This window comes from Eptesicus fuscus, chromosome 23 (genome assembly GCF_027574615.1).
Source record: "Eptesicus fuscus isolate TK198812 chromosome 23, DD_ASM_mEF_20220401, whole genome shotgun sequence".
Classification (NCBI taxonomy): domain Eukaryota; kingdom Metazoa; phylum Chordata; class Mammalia; order Chiroptera; family Vespertilionidae; genus Eptesicus; species Eptesicus fuscus.
In genome coordinates this window covers 9670396-9689800 of record NC_072495.1, presented here as the reverse complement: position 1 = coordinate 9689800, position 19405 = coordinate 9670396, and the positions used below count along the sequence as shown (strand labels likewise).

Sequence of the window (19405 nt, the reverse complement as noted above, 5' to 3'; positions counted from 1 at the left end):
ACTCATTGTCTTCCCCTACCCCTCACTCCCTCTTCAAAGTCACCCACTCAGGGCTGGGAACCTGTCACAGTGGTAGAAACCCAGGGGGAGGTGAGGGACTATCCTCACCCCTGGCAGCCAGTCAGCTACCCCATCCACGGTGTAGCTCACCCTTTTAAGTGTTTTCTTCAAGCTTGTCCATCGCCCACCCCAGTTGCCCTCAGCCTAGTGAGCCACCATCATCACTTTCTGGGACTGCTGCCGTCGTCTCTTCACTGGTCTTGCCAATGACATTCTAGGCCCCACTCCACCCAGACGCCAGAGGGATCTTTCTAGAGCACATGTGGTCATGATGTTACTACTCAAAATCCTTCCATGGCTCCCCCTTGCCCTCAGGATAAAATCCCAACTCCTCAACAAGGCCTGTAGTCATCAGACTCCTCCCGATCCCTTCGCACCTCTCACATGAATTGTTTATAATCATGCTCATTCTCACCCCCCTAATTCTCATCCCAGACACCTCTCCCCTGGCCAACTTCTCATACGCTATGACTTCACTCAGAAGTCACCTCCTCCAGGAAGCCTCCCGCCACTGCACAGATGGATTGGATACTGCTCCTCCTTGGATCCCCCAAATTATATACATGCTTGGTGCAATGGAGCCAGATTTGTCTTGCTGCAAATTCTGACCCTGCTGTTTATTAGCTGTGTGACCCTGGGCAAGTTTACTTAGCCTCTCTGTGCCTGTATTTTCTCATTTTTAAAATGAGGGTTGTGTGAGGATCAAATTAGATCAATCCTGGCAAGCACTCAGCCTGGGACCTGGCATGTAGAAGGTGCCTCTGAAAGGTTAGCCATTGTTACCGTTAATATTGTCATTATATCTCTATTGTTGTATTTGCTTATGTTACAAATGACTCTGCTGATGTGGCTGTCCCTCTCACTGGTTTGGGGCTTCTTGAAGTTAGGGACCCAGTTGCATCCGTGCAGCCAGCACTCACTTATAAGACAGTTGCTGATTTAGAACAGGTTTCAGCACTCCCACTCTTGCAGTGTCTTCTGCCCCCTGGTGGTGACTCAGAGTAAGTGACCTGATTTCCAAGTTTCTGCTTGCTGCTGGGAGCCATGAGTTTCCCAAGGGTCCTCTCCTTGGCCTGGTTCCTGAGAGGGGGTGGAAGGAGGTTTACCCTGCTAGGAACCTGCAATGCCCCATCCAGATTGGGCACAGAGATTTATATTCAAGCTTTTCTTTTATCATTGTCACAACAATGACCAAGTAGAAATATCCTAAGTTTCCAGCAGTTGGGGAACGGGGAAGTCTCTATGGCTCTACCTATGTATGAATGGAAAGTATACAATGCGTGGCCTTTTGTGTCTGGCAGATTTTACTCAGCATGTTTTTGAGGTTCATCCATGTTGTTGCAAGTATCTCTACTTCATTCCTTTTTATGGCAATTCCATTACTGTATTACCTTTTAATCAGAAAAGCAACATAAATTATTTTTAATGGGACTGTGGGATCCACTGGGGTGGAGACTGGAGAACAAGATAATAGAGAAAGGGCTGTGTTGATCTGGCTTAGTCCAGGGGTGGGGAGACCCAGAGTGGGAAAAGCCACTCAGAGGGCTGAGGGAAGCACTGTTCTGTTGTTCCTTTTTGTTTACTAAACTTATTAAAAAGATTTTTTATCAAATAATACATTATTTATTTTGCTTGTTTTGGAGCTTTATAGAAAGCAGATTATACTGTGTATCACCTTCTGGGACTTGCTGTTTTCGTTCAAAATTATATTAAGATTCATGTGTGGTTTTGCACAGTGACTTCCTTTTTCATTGCTGTATAGTATTCTGCTGTGTGGCCATGCCACTATTATCCATTCTCTCCTCCAAGGGCAATTGGGTTCATGCCATTATTTTGCAGCTAGAACAAATGAAGCAGCCTCTTTTATGTGCTATAGTATTTTTCTTGTCTTTGAACATTTGTGTAGATGGATCATAGCATATGTAAGAGACAAGTCCTTTTTCATGTCACATTATCCACATGAATACTTTCTTCATATATGCTAAAATCTCACTGTCTACCTGATTTTTAATGGCTGCCCAATAGTCTGCCAAACAGTTGGACCATAATTTACTTAATCAATCCCCAATTGGTGGACACAGAAATTACCTCCAACATTTTGCTGGCATAAATACCAATGCTGTGCCATGTCCTGATGACTGGCCTCTGGCCACCCTGTCATCCACCCCACAGGTGAGCCCAAGAACTTGACAGCCCCATTGAACATCACCAATGGCACAGCCTCTGCCAGCACCTCAGAAGATGCCATCAAGAACATTCTGGAACAGGCACGCCGGGAGATGCAAGCACAGCAGCAGGCCCTACTGGAGATGGAGGCAGGACCCCGGGGCCGCTCAGTACCTCCTTCACCCCCAGAGCGGCCCTCACTGGCAGCTATGAGCCAGAATGGGGCTCCGACCTACGTCAAGCAGGAGGACAGCAGTGGTAGCAGTGGCGGCGGGGGGACCAGCAGCAGTGCCACACAGACATCCCTCACTGTCCTGTCTCCGGCTGCCTTCGTGCAGAGCATCATCCGAAAGGTCAAGTCAGAGATCGGTGATGCTGGCTACTTTGATCAGCACTGGGCCTCGGACCGCGGCCTGCTCAGCCACCCCTACACCTCCGTCTCACCCTCACTCTCCTCCTCCTCCTCCAGCTACTCTGGCCAACCCAATGGACGGGCCTGGCCCCGTGGGGATGAGGCTCCCACAATCCCTGAGGATGAAGCTGCTGGGGGTGAGGATGAGCCCCCAAAGCTGGGTGAGCTCAAAGCCGAGGGGGGCGTCTCTGAGTCAGGCTGCAGTGGGCGGCTGGCCTACTACCCAACATACGTGCCCCGCACACTGAAGCCCACCGTGCCGCCCCTGACTCCAGAGCAGTACGAGCTCTACATGTACCGTGAGGTGGACACACTGGAGCTGACGCGCCAGGTCAAGGAGAAGCTAGCCAAGAACGGAATCTGCCAGAGGATCTTTGGGGAGAAGGTGAAGACAGGGACAGGGGAGCAGGTAGGGCAGGAGGCTCAGGGCCGTGGGACCCAGGGAAAGAGGATGACCTGACGATCAGCCCCAAGTGCCCATGGTCTGGAAAGAAGCAAGAACAGGACAAAAGCAAGATTCAAACCCAGGTTTTTGTGACCCCCAAAAGCTAATCCTATATAATAAAAGTCTAATATGCAAATTGACCGAACAGCGGAAGGACCGGTCGCTATGATGCTCACTGACCACCAGGGGGTAGACGCTCATTGCAGGAGCTGCCCCCTGGTGGTCATTGTGCTCCCACACGGGGAGCGCTGCTCAACCAGAATCCAGGCTCACAGCTGGCGAGCGCAAGGGCAGTGGTGGGAACCTCTCTCACCTCTGCGCAGCACTAAGGTTGTCCCACTGTGAGAGGGCACAGGCTGGGCTGAGGGACAACCCCACCCATCCGAGTGCACAAATTTCGTGCACCAGGCCTCTGGTTCTTCTATATCTAGCTGTCCCTGGGTTCTGTGGGAAAGGGTCATGGGAAAGGCTGGCATTCAATTCTGTGGTTGTTAAAGCAGTAAAACACTTCCACCTGGCTAGGAATACCCACTTAGCCCCCCTCCTCCAGGACCCTCCATCCCTCCATTGGTCCAGCCACTAAAGGGGCCTCCCCGCAGTACCAGTGGTTAAGTAGTTTTTTAACATCACCTCTGCCCATAGCAGAGGAGCAGGCAAACAAGCCGAGGAGGGAGAAGTGAGTAACCTAAGTGGGAGACACAGGAAGGCCTCCTGGAGGAGGGGGCACTTGAGGGGGTCTTAACAGCTAGGTAGGATTTTTACATGTAGGGAAGTCGGGAAGGGCACTGAAGGTGAGGGTACTACACAGATACACACCTGGGAAATGAAGAACACATGAAGACAGCCCTGGCCTCTCAGGCAACAGAGTGACCAGCGATCCCTAAGTGTCTTAGGGGAGAGGGGAGGTGATGGGCTATGTCCCAGGGGCCTGCTGACCCACCCTTCCTTTGCCACCGGTCCCCAGGTGCTGGGTCTGTCACAGGGCAGTGTGAGCGACATGCTGTCCCGGCCGAAGCCATGGAGCAAGCTGACACAGAAGGGACGGGAGCCCTTCATCCGCATGCAGCTGTGGCTCTCGGACCAGCTTGGGCAGGCCATCGGCCAGCAGCCCAGCGCCTCACAGGGTGAGTGCCCAGGGGGCTCTTTTGAGGGGTGCTACCAGCCCCCAGAACTGCGGAGAGCCCTCACTCTTCCATTCTGCGATGGCACGTGCATCTGCTTTACTGCCTCTCTCTCCGGCCCCACTGCCCTGGCCACCATTATTGCTGCCCTGGGAGACTGCAGTATGTTCCTAGCTGGTGTCCCTGCTCCCCTTGCTTCCTTCAATCAGAGGGATGCATCTATCGCTGGTTTTAAACCTCCAGGTGGTGCCCAAGCAAGTGTAGAAAATAGTTTACATTTGGAGCCCCACCCTCTGATCCCATCAGAATCGATGATTGATGTCTGTTTTCCCAAGGACCCATCATGCAGCCTCAGAACCTTTAGCACAGGGCCTTGAGCAGCTGTCATGAGACATAGGCAGGTGGAGTTTGGACTTTGCCTCAGTGAGGAAACAGGCTCTGAGAGTTGCCCAAAGTTATGGAGCCTAAGAATGGAAAGAAGGGGCAAAGGGGAGACTCCAGCTGAGCCCAGCCCCCTCCCCCCGCCTGCTGGCAATGGGTGGATACTTGAAACAGCCCCTTGTTTTCCCAGGCTGGCCCTTCCCCACCAACTTTGTGTTTCTGCCGGTGACAGGGATCAGAGGACATGTCCATGTCAGTTCCGGCATCACACAGATGTCCAGGATCAGCCAATTTGGGGGCAGGTGGGACCATAGAGTCCTCAAGACCCCAGACATGGGCTGCCTGCCACCTGGGGCTGTGGTGCACTACTCAGAACTTTGAGGCTTCTCTCTGCACCTTCAGGGTAATCAGGGGTCCCAGCCGAAATTTATTCACTCAACAGACGACCCACCACCTGTCTTCCAGAAAACCCTAATCGGTGGGTGAGAGGAAACCTGAGCTCTAGTCCTGATGTTGCTACTAGTCACTGTGACCTGGGGCACATATTTTTCTTAATCTCTCTGAGCCTTAGTTTCCTCGCCTGTCTCCTAGGCATGTTCATGGTGACTTGAGATCATGGGCGTAAAACACGTAAGTGCTCAGTAAAAGGAAGTTTTGTTGATTATTGTCCTCATCGTTGTTGTTATCTGGTAAGGGAGACATCGGGCACGAGCAAGAAATTATAGCGAAGCCAGTTATTCTATAGACTGTCTCAGTTCGGCTTTGTCTGATGCTTTCTTGTAATCAGATTCAGGCCGCACACTTTCAGCAGGAATATCACAATATTCCTGCAATGCTGTGTCCTCATTTCACATCATATCAGGAGGTGCCCATTGTTTATTTGACCCATGATTGGTGGTGTTTCCTTTGATCACTTTAAGTATTTTGTGGGGAGATACTTTGCGACTATGTGAACTTTGATCTGCTAGTTTTCCCATCCAGGACGGTCCCACCATATTACTATGGTGGTTGCAAAATGGATCTTTGCCAACTCTTGGCTCTAACAAGCAAGACTGTTGTCTAAACTGTGTGTGACTATGCAGTGACCACGTCTCCGTCTCTCTGGCCCACAGCCAGTCCCACCGAGCCCAGGTCCTCACCATCTCCACCGCCTAGCCCCACGGAGCCTGAGAAGAGCTCCCAGGAGCCCTTGAGCCTGGTATTGGAGAGCAGCAAGGAGAACCAGCAGCCAGAGGGACGATCCAGCTCCTCACTGAGTGGGAAGATGTGCTCAGGCAGCCAGGCCACAGGGGGCATCCAGGAGATTGTGGCCATGTCCCCCGAGCTGGACACCTACTCCATCACCAAGAGGGTCAAGGAGGTTCTCACAGACAATAACCTAGGTAAGGGGTGGTGGGACGGGGATGCTGCCTCCCACCCCGGTTAGCTCCTACTCTTCTTGAGAAAAGTCCCCACAGTGAGATCGAAGGGCACTGGGGTCCGGCCAGCAGTTGCCCGGCAGTCCTAGAGCACCCAAGACTCTCTAGGAGGCATCTAACTCTGACCTGGTTCCTAGAGAATTAAGATAAGTTGAAAAGTAAATAAATAACAACCCCCCAAGCCTCCCAATCAGAATCCAGTTTTTATGGATCTTTGATACTTTTCTGAACACATACAAGAATATAGGTACACTAGTTTCTTCTTTTCTATATCGATGCAATTACACAACATACACATACTGCCCTGCAGCTTACTTTTTAAAGAATTTTTTTAATCCTCACCTGAGGACATTTTTTTCCCCATTGATTTTTTAGAGAGAATTGAAGGGAGAGAGAGAGAGGTGGGCGCGGGGGGGAGAAACAAACTTCATGAGAGAGACATAGTGATTGGTTGCTTCCTTCTCGCACCCCAATTGGGGCCAGGGATCGAACCTGCAACAGTGGTCTTGGCCAGGAATCAAACCCAAGACCCCTTGGTCCACAGGCTGACACTCTAACCACTGAGCAAACCAGCCAGGGTCAGCTTGCTTTTTAAAAATTCACATCGTGGATATCCTTCCATGTAGAATAATTAGGCCGCCTGCATTTTTTTTGCACTGTTGTAAAGTGTTTTAGGCCATGGATGGCCTACATTTTTTACTCAACCGATGGGCATTTTTGTTGTTTCCAATTTCCTGTTGCCTCTGAAACTACGTCCAGATGCATCTTTGTGCCGTTGGGAGGGTAGATCCAGTGGTAGTGTTCGGTCAGAGGGTTTGCACATTGAAGTTTTGCTAGAATCTGTCAGATTATTCTAACAAGGTGATATTAATTATACATATGAAGTGTGCAGACAACTTCAGGGATCTCCTAGGAGTAAAGAAAATCTTAAGTATGAAAGCAACTTGGTTGGTAGCTGTCTGGTCCGCTCCGCGCCTCCCCTCCCCCCAACCCCGTCTTCTATTTTGCTGAGAGGTCCCCTCTAGATCCACACTGGGTGTGAGTTCCCCCCGTGTCTGAGTTAGTGGAGACATCCTGGGTTCTCCCCTCTGCCTCTCCCATTTCTTGTCTCTCCTGAGAGCACCTCTGCCAGGCCTGGGGTGACAGTTGCCCCTGCCCCCATCCCCAGGGCAGCGGCTATTCGGGGAGAGCATCCTGGGCCTGACGCAAGGCTCTGTGTCCGACCTGCTGTCCCGGCCCAAACCCTGGCACAAGCTCAGCCTGAAGGGGCGGGAGCCCTTTGTGCGCATGCAGCTGTGGCTCAATGACCCCCACAACGTGGAGAAGCTGAGGGACATGAAGAAGCTGGAGAAGAAAGGTGAGCACTGGGTCCTCTGGGTCTGGCCTCGGTTTTCCCACTGGAACCCTATCTGGTTGTAACCCAACTAACCCAGGGCCGCAGTGGTCCAGCCTCAGCCTGGTGCGGGACAGCAAGAAATAGGAATCCCACAGTGTCATTGAAAGCAGTGAAAATATTTAATACTTCTCCCATGAGACCCAGTCCCCGTCTCTCTCAGTTTCCTTCCACACACCCGTAGCTACTTCAGAGTTTTTCCCAACCCCTCTGCATGTTCCCAAAAACACCCCCTCTCTGATCCTCTGTCCTCTACATCAGCTCCTAATGTATAATATATAGATAGATCCCCCTGTGCCGATTACCGCAAAACAAGGCAAAAATTGACCCAGCCAGCAAGACTTCTGGGGTGGCCCGGCCGGTGTTGCTCAGTGGTTGAGCATTGACCTATGAACCGGAAGGTCAGGGTTCGATTCCCAGTCAGGGCACATGCCCAGGTTTCGGGCTCAATCCCCATTGTGGGGTGTGCAGGAGGCAGCCAATCCATGATTCTCATCATTGATGTTTCTATTTCTTCCTCTCCTTTCTTCTCTAAAATAAAAAAAAAAAATTTTTTTTTTTTAAAAGACTTCTGGTGGAGATGGGGGGTGGGTGGGGCAAGGAGATTGCAGATTCTTATATTGTCCAATATTTTCTTTTATCCCTGAGAAAATGAGCTGGCACTGAGCACTGCTGTGTACCCACTTGCATGATGTGTGTAAGGGATCCCTGGAACTTAAGTTAAAAAGCTCAGGGCCCAGTTGGGAGATGAGGTACCAGGAGCTGAAAAGTTGTCATCCAAGGCACCCAAGACAGCTCATGAGGAGAGAGTCCAGGGTCAAGCCAGGCCGTGAGGGACACATGGGCCAGGATCAAGCCTCGGCTGTTGGCACAGACAACTTTGCAGCTGAGAACTTGGCCTGCCACTTCCTGGCTGTGTGACCTTTTTAGCAAGTTACTTCCCCTCTCTGTGCCTCATTCTACTTCTTCTGAAATTAAGTCAGGTAGCATCTACCTCAGGGCATTGCTGTGAGGATTTAATGAGACCCTTCTGGCATCCTCCATTCTCAAGTGGGCTTCCTCCCCGCCCCCCACATTTTGATGATTTGAGGTTGAGATGCATTTACTGCGTTCCCAGCCCCCGCTGCCCCTGGAGGATGGGAGTGGGGGTATTGATGAGCCTCGGGTCAGGCCCCTCTCAGCCCTCCCTCCCTCCCCTTCCCACCCCAGCTTACCTGAAGCGCAGGTACGGCCTCATCAGCACCGGTTCAGACAGTGAGTCTCCAGCCACCCACTCCGAGTGCCCCAGCCCCTGCCTGCAGCCCCAGGACCTGAGCCTCCTGCAAATCAAGAAGCCCCGAGTGGTGCTGGCACCCGAGGAGAAGGAGGCCCTGAGGAAGGCCTACCAGCTGGAGCCCTACCCCTCCCAGCAGACCATCGAGCTCCTCTCCTTTCAGCTCAACCTCAAGACCAACACCGTCATCAACTGGTTCCACAACTACAGGTGGGATGACTAGGGAGAACCCGCTTGGGGAATGGGCAGGATCTCTCAGGACCCCCTTCCCCATCCCAGGGCCTGGAGGGAGCCCAGCATGGATGGCCTCTAGGAGATGGGGAGACTGTATTGCATGGATGTTTAGATTTGTAGATAAGCCTGGATGTAAATCCCAGCTTCACCATTTCTAGCTGTGAGACACTGGGCAAGTCATTTCACCTCCCTGAGCCTCAGTCTTCTAACCTGTAAAATGGGGACCATGATGGGATCTACTTCACAGAGTTGTCCTGAGGATTCAATGGGCTAACATATTTACATAAAATACCTGGCACATAGAATGTAGTGGATGTTGATGTTACTGTTATCACTAACTTCATTACGACTTCCCCAGCTTACTCTGTGTCTGCCAGGGAATGGTGCTGGGGGCACAGGCCTGAGGAACCTGACTTCCCACTGAGCCTCACATTGGATCCCTGACTGGGGTCTTGGCCTCTCCCACTCCCGAGACCAGAGGAAAGCCTTCTGGCATCCTCTGGGTTTCCTCCCACTCACAAGGCCCCAGTGTTGGAGTCACTGACCTGCAGTGGGCGGGGCTTCCTGTGATTTTGTCGGGGTGTTGACCGGATCTGGCAGGTTCGCGGAGACTGCAGAGGGGTATCATAAGGCTGGTTGAGAGCCTGTGGAGAAGGCTTAATGGGATTTAAGGGACCATGTCTGAGGTGCCCCTGCCCAGCTTCCTGAGAAGGAAATGTCTCTGGTGTCCATGTGGTGCCAGAGAGGAGGGTCCAGAGAGGAGGTTCTAGGGGCAGAAAGAAGGTCTCTTGATCCCCAAGGGAGAAGAGGAAGGAGGAGGCTGGAAGGGGGAAACACTTGAAATGTCTCTCCACAGCCCAGGCATGGGCATCACACAGACCTGAATCCAAGGCCCGCCTTGGCTGTGTTCTGGAGTCTCACCCTGTTTTACAGATAAGGAACCTAATACCAGCAATGCTGAATCAGGGATCAGACGAACCACTTGAGGTGTAAACACTGTGAAATATTGCTTATTGTCTGTCTCAGACCCACACCCGCCAAACATCAAATGAAATAGGTTCTTAAAGCTGCACGTGCTCCTCCTCTCTCTGGAAGGATATCCTCGCCCCTTTCGTTCCCCACAGGAACTGAGCACTCCGTTATTATCCAAAACGTTCATTCAACAAATACTTGCCAAGTGTGTACAGTAAGCCAGGGTCTGGAAAAACATGTTCAAAGCCAACATTCCTCCCCTTAGGGAGCTTAAAATCATGAATCAGATAATTTCTACAACCTAATAAATGCTGTGAAACAGGAAGGGATAGGGGCTGAGGGAAAAGGAATTCTGCCTCCTGGTGAAGACTTTACAGAAGAGGAGGCATTGAGCTGGGTTTGAAAGGATGAATAGGAATTTGCCCCAAAGAGCAAAGAGAATTGCACTCCCCAAAACAACCACTCTCAAAAAGTTGTGGGTATAGAAGAATACATTATTTCATTTGATAAATGTTTATCGAGCACCTCCTCTGTACCAGGCACTGAAGAGAACAAGACAAAGTTCTTACCCTTAGCATCTCCTGCAGACCACCAGAAAAGATCACCATTAAGCAAGCACTTATATTAATGTATCATTACAAACTGCCATGAGCTCTGAGAAAGGCAAACAACAGGATGTTTTGAGAAAAAATTACCAGGATGGCCCCAGTTATACATTTGGGAGTTGGGGCTTGCAAAGACTAACTTATAGTATAGTGTGAATGACTCTCAGCTTCATATTTATATTTCATCTGCAGTTTCAAAGTTCTCATGATGGAGCTGCAGACTTTGAGCCATCCTAAACCTCCCTCAAATCCTACCTCACTGGAAACTACTGTGGCTGCTCCTGGTCCCTTCGGCCTTTCCTTTTAGCAGGGGCTGAGAGAGATGGCAGAGTCACTGTGAAGTGGACAAGGCCACCTCTGTGGAGGGACTGGGAACTGAGACAGGAAGTGACCAGATGATCCCTCACAGTCCCTCTGAAGCCCAGGATCCTGGAATGGGACACCGTCCCCACCTGGGCAGGGAGCCAAGGAGCAGGAGAGCGTAGCGAGACTTTTAGGTTCAAAGCCCAACTGTTTTACTTTCTGACTCCGGTCATGGCTATCCTTGTGCAGCTCTGAGCCTTGTCTCGTTTATTGATGGGAATGATAATGTCCCCTCATAAGGTTATTATGAAAAATAAATGAGATAATCTGCAAAAAATAGGTGGCCTGGTGCCCGGTACATATAAGCAGCCATTATTATATTTATAATAATACAACTGTTATATTACATATCAATAATGTACTTTATTATTAATATAAATGGGCAGAAGGCTACAGCATTGACGAAGCTGAGGAAGTCCTATTGTTTGATTACCTTAGAGGAGTCATTTGACCTCTCTGGACCTCATTGGCTATTAGGAAAATAATTAATGGGCGGAGACCCATGCCTCGCCCTTCCAGTGCTTTAAAAAATGATGCATGAGACTGTTTCCCTCAAAGCAGGGAGGCTATTGAAGAGAAAATGGGTTCTGGACTAGAATTCTGGGTACCCAGACTCCGGTGCCAGCTCTGCCTCTGTGTTCCGTGGTGATCTGAACAAGTCACTCTCTGTGCCTCAGTTTCCCCTTCTGGGCTGATGTCGAAGAGTCCCTTCAGGAATGAGGCAGGGAGTTGTTGCCACAAACTAGATCTGGGTTTGACTTTGAGAAATGCTGTAGAACGGCACTGTCCAATAGGAATATAATGCAAGCCACATATGTCATTTAAAATTTTCAAGTAGCCACATTTACAAATAAGAAAAGAGACATAAAATTAATTGTAGTAGTATATTTTACTTAGTCCAATATATATATATATATAAATATAACCATTTTAACCAATATAAAAACTTTATTAATGAGCTCTTTTACTTTTCATTTCTTAGTATTAAGCTTACAAAACCTTACCTTTCCATCACATACCAGTTCTCACTAGCTACATCTCAAGTGCTCAAGAGCCACAGTGGCTGCTGTACTGGGTAGTGCAGGTCTAGATCATGGTCTTTGGAATCCAACAGTCCTGAGGTTAAATATTGACCCTGCCACTTACTGGGCAGGTCACTCAGCAGCTCTGGGCCTTGTTTTGTCCTCTGTGAAGCAGGGATAATAACAGCACCCACCTTGCACGGTTGTGGAGAGGACTTACTAAGATGCTGCATGTGAAGGACCTTAGTGCCTACTGAGCCCCCAGGGAAGTGGGTAGAGTCAAAATGCCCTTCCTGTGGAGTGAGTTCAGGGTTAGCCGGTTCCCCTCCATCTCCTCGCTCACCGTCATCTCTGCCCCAGGTCCCGGATGCGCCGGGAGATGTTGGTGGAGGGGACCCAAGATGAACCAGATCTCGACCCCAGTGGGGGTACTGGCATCCTACCACCAGGCCACTCCCACCCGGACCCCACCCCACAGAGCCCCGACTCTGAGGCTGAGGACCAGAAGCCTACGGTGAAGGAACTTGAGCTCCAGGAGGGCCCTGAGGAGAGCATCACTCCCCTGACTGCCCAGGACACGGCCCCAGTAAAGATCAAGCAGGAGCAGACTGAGGACAATGCTGAGGAAGAGGCGGGCAGCCAGCTCCAGGACTCCGGGGAGCAGGACAAAGGCCACGGTTCTCCCAAAGAGATGCATCCAGACCCTTTGGGTAATGATGGACTCCCAAAAGTGGCCCCAGGGCCTCTTCTTCCAAGCGGGCCTGCCCCAGACTGCCCCTTGCTACAGCCCCCCCAGGAGAGCAGGGCTGGAGAGCAGCTACACCTGGACCCTCTAAGTTTTAAGTCCGCCTCAGAGTCCTCGCGCTGCAGCCTGGAGGTGTCACTGAACTCACCTTCGGCTGCCTCCTCACCAGGCCTCATGATGTCTGTGTCACCTGTTCCCTCCTCCTCAGCTCCCATCTCCCCATCCCCACCCGGCGCCCCCCCTGCCAAAGTGCCGAGTGCCAGCCCCACTGCTGACACGGCTGGGGCCTTGCACCCCAGTGCCAAGGTGAACCCCAACTTGCAGCGGCGGCATGAGAAGATGGCCAACCTGAACAGCATCATCTACCGGCTAGAGAGGGCTGCCAATCGGGAGGAGGCTTTGGAGTGGGAGTTCTGAAGGCGAGGGCACGGGGCCATCCGCACGCTCTCACTCTCTCCCAGACAGGGCAGGGCACAGGAGGGAGGAACTCAACCACCAAAATGTGGACAGCAATGTTAGCCACTTAGGTTCTCTGTTGTAACCCCAGTTCTGTAAGTTGTGAGCGAGCAGGTGGGGCAGATGCCACTGCCTCCTCTTGGCACGCCCGCCCCGGCGAGCACCCTCTTCTCTACTCTGGCCTCTCTGCAGGAGGCAAAAGCAAAGTGGCGCCACATTTTCACCTGGAAACTCCAAACTCTTTTAGAAAAATAAATAAATATTTATAGACCTCTTTTAGATATTTTAATAAAGGATCCTTTGGAATTTATTCCCAGCCGATGCTGTTTTGATATTATAGAGAGTTATAAAATCAGGATGCTGTCACAACTGTTGCGAAGTATACACTGAAGTTGTGTCATTTTTGCCACTAGATGAGATTAAAAGAAGACAATTGTTCAAAGCCATCACAAAACACTATTAAGACTGACCAAAATTTAGATAACTTTGAACCGCGGTTTGTCCCCATGTCTGTCTATGAGACACAGCGCACTGCTCCTGCCCTTCCAGAAACCGTGCTGGAAAGAGAAAGTCCAAAAGACTCTAAATGAAAACCTCGATGCTGTTGAGGACGTGTTTCATTCTGGTGGTCTGTTTTGCAACCTTGATAACACGGAATGTCGTGCCGTTGTAAATGTTGTCGAGATGTGGGCTGTGGCCGACTGTCCTATCTGAGATGTAACGTGGTACACAGTGAACTGCCTGCACTCCTTCCAGTCAGAAACCTCTGGGCCGCAGAGGTCGAACGTCCAGCTCGTCCATTGTAGACAGAATGTGTTTCCGGATCCTATGGAGGCAGGTGATTGGAGGGTGGCACTTGAGCCAGGGTGACCCCATTCCCCAACCTGAGTCATGGCCACAGTCAGGAAGTCTCCCCCCTTCTTTTCCAGAGCAAGACAGTGGCTGCCATCTTCCCCTTTTTGTGTTTTAAGGAAACAACAGCATTGGTCACCCCACAAGCACCCAGCTCAGCTCTCAGCACCAAGAAGTAGATTCATCACACCAGAGACCCCAGTTCCCCTTCTTGCCATCTCTCAAGTGGACCCAGTGCTACTTCTGGGAGGCGTCTGCAACTCCAAGTTGATGCAGAACAAGCGAGAAGGTTGAGTTTGCTGCAGCATGACCACCGTAGCCCAGTCTCTCCATCCACCCTCCTGCCTTCCACCGCATGACCTTTTGGGGAGCAAAGACTCAACCCTCCAATTCAGAAGCCGTTCCTCCAGCATCTTGATGGTTTCTAGAGGGAGAGTCCCCAATCTGGATGGAACAGCCACAATATTGGTTGTTGGATCTCTCTCCTGATTTTATTTCTTATCCTTTTTCAACTCTGTGGGAAGGCTGAGTTGGGTACCTCCCTACCTGAATCCAGAATGATGAAGAAAAGGGGGCCATAATCGGTGCCAATCCATTGCCAGGGAGAGAGATGGCTGACGGGGGTTTCAAGGATGCTGAAAGCATTTTGAAACCAGGCCAGTGAAACCTGATGACCAGAAGGGGACGATTGAGGGCCGTTCCAGAAATCTCAACTCTCATGCACCCAGCCCAGGCTGCAGTCTCCACGCCAATCAATGAAGAATAGCGCAAACCTTTCGGGAAAGTCTTTTCTGTACACCCAGGCTATGCATTGAAGAGTTTTCCACTGTATACATTTTTATCCAGATGAAGGTATTTTTATATTTTGACAATAGGAAACAGTGACCAATTTTCAGAGTCATCAAATCTGGAACAAATAAAACAGCTCCTTTTAGTCACCACTGCCCTGTCACAATTAAGACACCATGGGGGAACACACCACTTTTTACTGTTGAAACCCACACCCCATTGAAATGCAGGCTTATACGCAGACTACGATCCTTAGAAAATGAAATCTGGCTTTTGTGTGACGGGATTTGATTAAGCACTTAGTATAGTCTTTTGAACATGGAAATCCTGTTGTACTTAAAGCTAGTGGACCCGTGAACAGCTTTGTCCTATCACGGTGAAAACAAAACAAAAACCACAAAACCGTTTCTATGAGAAATTGATGAACTTTGTTTAAAATTTTAAAAAAAGGAACACGTTCTGTAAATGCGTCGCTCAATACAGAATTGTATAATGAGGTCTGGGTGTCCTGCTTGCTTTGTTCTGGAGTTGAGGGTCAGATCTGGCCCTCAGCGGTATTTTACAAAATGGTGTTTTTAAAAACTGTTTTTAATTAGTTTACCACCATTAAAGTATGGGGGAATGTTACATAAAAATTGCGATGACCGGCTTCCCTGGAAAACCATTAAGATCAGGCCACACCAGGCCAACCTTCCAATGTGACAACAGCCAGCTGAGTGGCTACTCCCTTTCAACAGGACATATGTCCATGATTTGCCTCAGTCCTCACCTGTGCTACCTGTCCGGGTCCTGTGGGTATCTCGTTGGGCAGTTGTGCTGTGGGCTCACCCAAAGGAAGATAGAAGAATTGGAATCCATTTTTCCATTCAGCAGAATGGAAGCAGGTTAGACTCTAGGGCCTAGGGCCAAGGAGCCAAGATCATGCCCTGACCCCAAATCAGTGGCCACCGGCCATGGCCCTAAAACCAACCATGTTATAGGCTGTGCCCACCCCAGTAGAATGTGTGAGTGGCAGGTGCCCCCGGCCTCCTGAGCCCAGCATCGCCCCTTTCCCAGCTGTGTAATTAGGATCTCAGTTTCCCCAACTGTAAAATGGGGAACAGCCAGCTCAGGAGGGCCCTGGGTTTGACAAAGTCATAAGGAATAATCACGCATGTAAGACACATAGAACAGTGTGTGGAATGTTAGGGCTCCGTGTTATCAGGAGCGGGGATTGGGTCCTTTCAACCCATGAGGAGGAGTCTCTGTGCATCAAGCTGCAGAAGGTTTGTTTTTTCCAAACCAATAATGTCAGGAGAGTCCCCAAAGTAGCAACTGAACATTACTCATCCATGAGCCAAGGCCTCATGGCATCCCAAGACAGATCTTTCCTCTTTGTCTGGAAACCTTCCGATTGCCCCACTTTTTCCACACATCCTTGCAGTGGGAATTAAATGATTAATTACCTCCCCTTTGGTTGGGATAACTAATTGTTCCAAACCCAGCAGGACAGCCCCCTGGGAGGCCTGAGTATCCCGTCAAGCTGGGGAGGGTAGCTACAGTTAGAGGCAAGGCCCCATTGGCCCTGGAAGTCCCAAGCTAGCCATTAAGGGTGACAATACAGGCGGGCCCAGCCTTCAGTCAGAGCTGAAGGGGAGAACTATGAGAGTCAAGAGTTCAGGGCATAAAGCCAGACCACCTGGTTTCAACCCCAGCTCCGTCTTTTGGAGCTACGTGACCTTGAGCAAAGCCAGAACTGCTCTGTGCCTGTTTTCCCAGCTGTGAAGTGGGGAAATGATAGTAAAGGCACCTTTCTTATAAGGTGGTTGAAACAATTCAAATGAAGAAAGCCAGCGGGCCCTTTGGACCCTTGGTTCATAGCTCTGGAGGAGGTCAGAAGTTAGAAATGCCCAGGATGTGGCCCTATGGTGTAGGTGGGGCAGGGGGGGGCGTGTATATCTGAACACACATGCCACCTAAGAACCTGTGGAAGTAGGTGCTCCTAGGCCCGTGGTCGGCAAACTGCGGCTCGCGAGCCACGTGCGGCTCTTTGGTCCCTTGAGTGTGGCTCTTCCGCAAAATACCATAGCCTAGGCGAGTCTATTTTGAAGAAGTGGCATTAGAAGAAGTCGAAGTTTAAAAAATTTGGCTCTCAAAAGAAATTCCAATCGTTGTACTGTTGATATTTGGCTCGGTTGACTAATGAGTTTGCCGACCACTGTCCTAGGCCATCGGCTTTGGTGTTGACATTGTGTCTGCAGCTGCAGCCCATCTGATGTGGAAAATATAGCAGGAACACCGAAATGTGGAATTCTGACCTAGGGACCATTGGAGAGCAGGGAGTGGAGAGACCGGAGAGAAATGAGAATATAGGAAAGGCCTTGCAGGCGGAGGCAGGTTTACACCGGGACAGAGAAGAGCAGAGAGCTGATTGAGGGACAATTTGGCAATTATCTATCAGGTGATACATATTTCAGGAGCACCTACAATGTGCTCAGAAACACTGGGGACCATGAGAACATGAGTAACAGGGTCCAGGAAGGCTTCCTGGAGGAGGGGACATCTCACCTGACACCTGAAAGACAGTAGGAGTTAGCGGAGAAGGGAAAGGAGGGCAAAAGGAATAGCGGGCAACATGCGGGACAGACACGGAGCATGGGGAAAGAAGTGTAAAGGAGTATGCAATTTGAGATGGGGGAAAGGGAAGGAGGACAAGGACCCGATCCCTTGGGGCATGATGGGAAGAACGCCTTTTTCCTGAGGGCACTGAGGAGCCGTGAAGATTTGAGGCAGGAAGTTGCTGTGGTCAGACTTGTACTTTTAAGAGGTTAGGAGGTTTCATCTGCCTAGGGAGACAGTGGGCCAGAGGAGAGTGGCAGGGCCCATTCCCCCCATAGGCCTTGACCTTCAGGCTTCTGTGGTCCTGGCTTCTTATTTGTCAACATAAGAAACATCCAAATTTGAAGAGAATTTTTCTTAAAATTTTTATTGATTTCCGAAAGAAAGAGAAAGCGGGGCAGAGAGAGAGAGAGAGAGATTTGTGTTCCACCCTCCCATGCTCTCACCGGTTGCTTTCTGTATGTGCCTGGACCAGAGACTGAACCGCAACTTTGGGACGACACTCCAACCCACTGATCCACCCCGCCAGGGCAAACCTTACAGAATTTTTATGAGTTTGAGCCACACTGACGACATATGCCAGGGAACAAGATTTCAATGAGACTCAGTTTCCTTATCTGTAAAATGGATCTGATCATAATAGTATCTACCTGTACTGGGCATCTATTTTTTCTTTTTTACAGAGAGGAAGAGAGAGGGATAGAAAGTTAGAAACATCGATGATAGAGAAACATCGATCAGCTGCCTCTTGCACAACCCCTACCGGGGATGTGCCCGCAACCAAGGTACATGCCCTTGACCGGAATCGAACCCGGGCGCTTCAGTCCGCAGGCCGACGCTCTATCCACTGAGTCAAACCGGTTTCGGCTGTACTGGGCATCTATTGCTGCATAATAAATAACTGCCGAAACTTAGTGCCTTAAAACAGTGAACGTCTTTTAAGGTCTCGCTGGGTCAGGAAACTGGGAGTGGCTTCACTGGATGTCTCTGGCTCTTGAGGTTAAGCTGTCAGCTAGGGCTGAGGCCAGGCCTAGGGCTGGAGGATTTGCCTCCCTGGCTGGCTGTTAGTGGGCATCTCTGGTCCCCTACAAGTGGGCCCCTCCACAGGGCTGCTTGGGTGTCCTCACAACGTGGCAGTTAAGAGTGAGCCCGGCGGAGGCTGCAGTGTGCTCTGTGACCTAGAGTCGGAAGCCCACTGTGGCCTCCACAGTACCCTCGTGGCCACACAGGCCTGCCGTGCAGTGTGGGAGGGGTCTACACTAGTATGTGAACACCAGGAGTCAGGGATCATCCGAGGGCATCTCAGATGCCTGATAAGTTTCTTTGAAGATTTCATGAGCATTTCTTAATTTGTGGTCCGTCCTAAAATCTCGTTTCCTACACAAAAAGCAGCTTCCTGGGCCCCAAACCGACCTACTGACCCAGAATTCCTAGAGCCCGGCAAGCCCAGGGATCTGCAATTTTAAGAAGTATCTCAAGTGACTAGACATCATGGGTCTCAGTAAATGGGAGGCAGTTCTGACTCATTTTGTTTATTTGGCCCCACTGGGTGGGTGTTCGAGGCTCTGGGAAGGATGCTAGCGAAATGAGAGAATGGGAGTAGGAACTAACATTCACTGATGTCGTGGCGTAGTCGAGAACTATTGGGTTGAAGGAAATTGTGATCCACTTAAAGATATCCGAACCATTGATTGGGAATCCTGGAGAAATCCAAAGACAAGATGTTCCGCCAGGCTCCGGGGACTGCACAGTCTACCTTGATCCGTTCGTTCTCTCTCTAGGGTTGCCTCAGGCCTAACTTAATCCATTCCCCCCAATTCAAAATTCCCAGGACCCCGGTTGCTCAGCTTGTGTCTTGGGACCGAGTCCTGCCCAAGCAGCTGTAGACAGGGAGGAAAGGATCACATGAGCTGAGGGACAGAGGACGCAGTGATTGATGTCTCTGTGCTGGGCACTGTGCCGGGCCCTGGGGGCACCTGGGAGGTGGACATAGTCCCTGCTCTCCAGTGCAGTCTAGAGGCCTGGGTGCACTGCCTGGGATATCTCACGGGTAGAGGAGCAATGACAACAGTGCCCCTGGACAATGAAGAGAGGGCAGTG

At 50.4% G+C, this 19405-nt stretch overlaps 1 protein-coding gene across 1 annotated transcript in view; it reads left to right on the top strand.

The window, feature by feature from the left end:
* The window catches only part of CUX2 (cut like homeobox 2), a 211514-nt gene extending 198487 nt beyond the window's left edge, over nt 1-13027 (top strand). The window contains exons 17-22 of the mRNA XM_008142721.3: nt 2233-3023; nt 4048-4207; nt 5698-5967; nt 7172-7360; nt 8606-8879; nt 12226-13027. Coding sequence (XP_008140943.2) covers nt 2233-3023; nt 4048-4207; nt 5698-5967; nt 7172-7360; nt 8606-8879; nt 12226-13027 — 2486 coding nt within the window. The remainder of the gene's footprint in view (nt 1-2232; nt 3024-4047; nt 4208-5697; nt 5968-7171; nt 7361-8605; nt 8880-12225) is intronic.
* Nucleotides 13028-19405: the final 6378 nt, after the last annotated feature.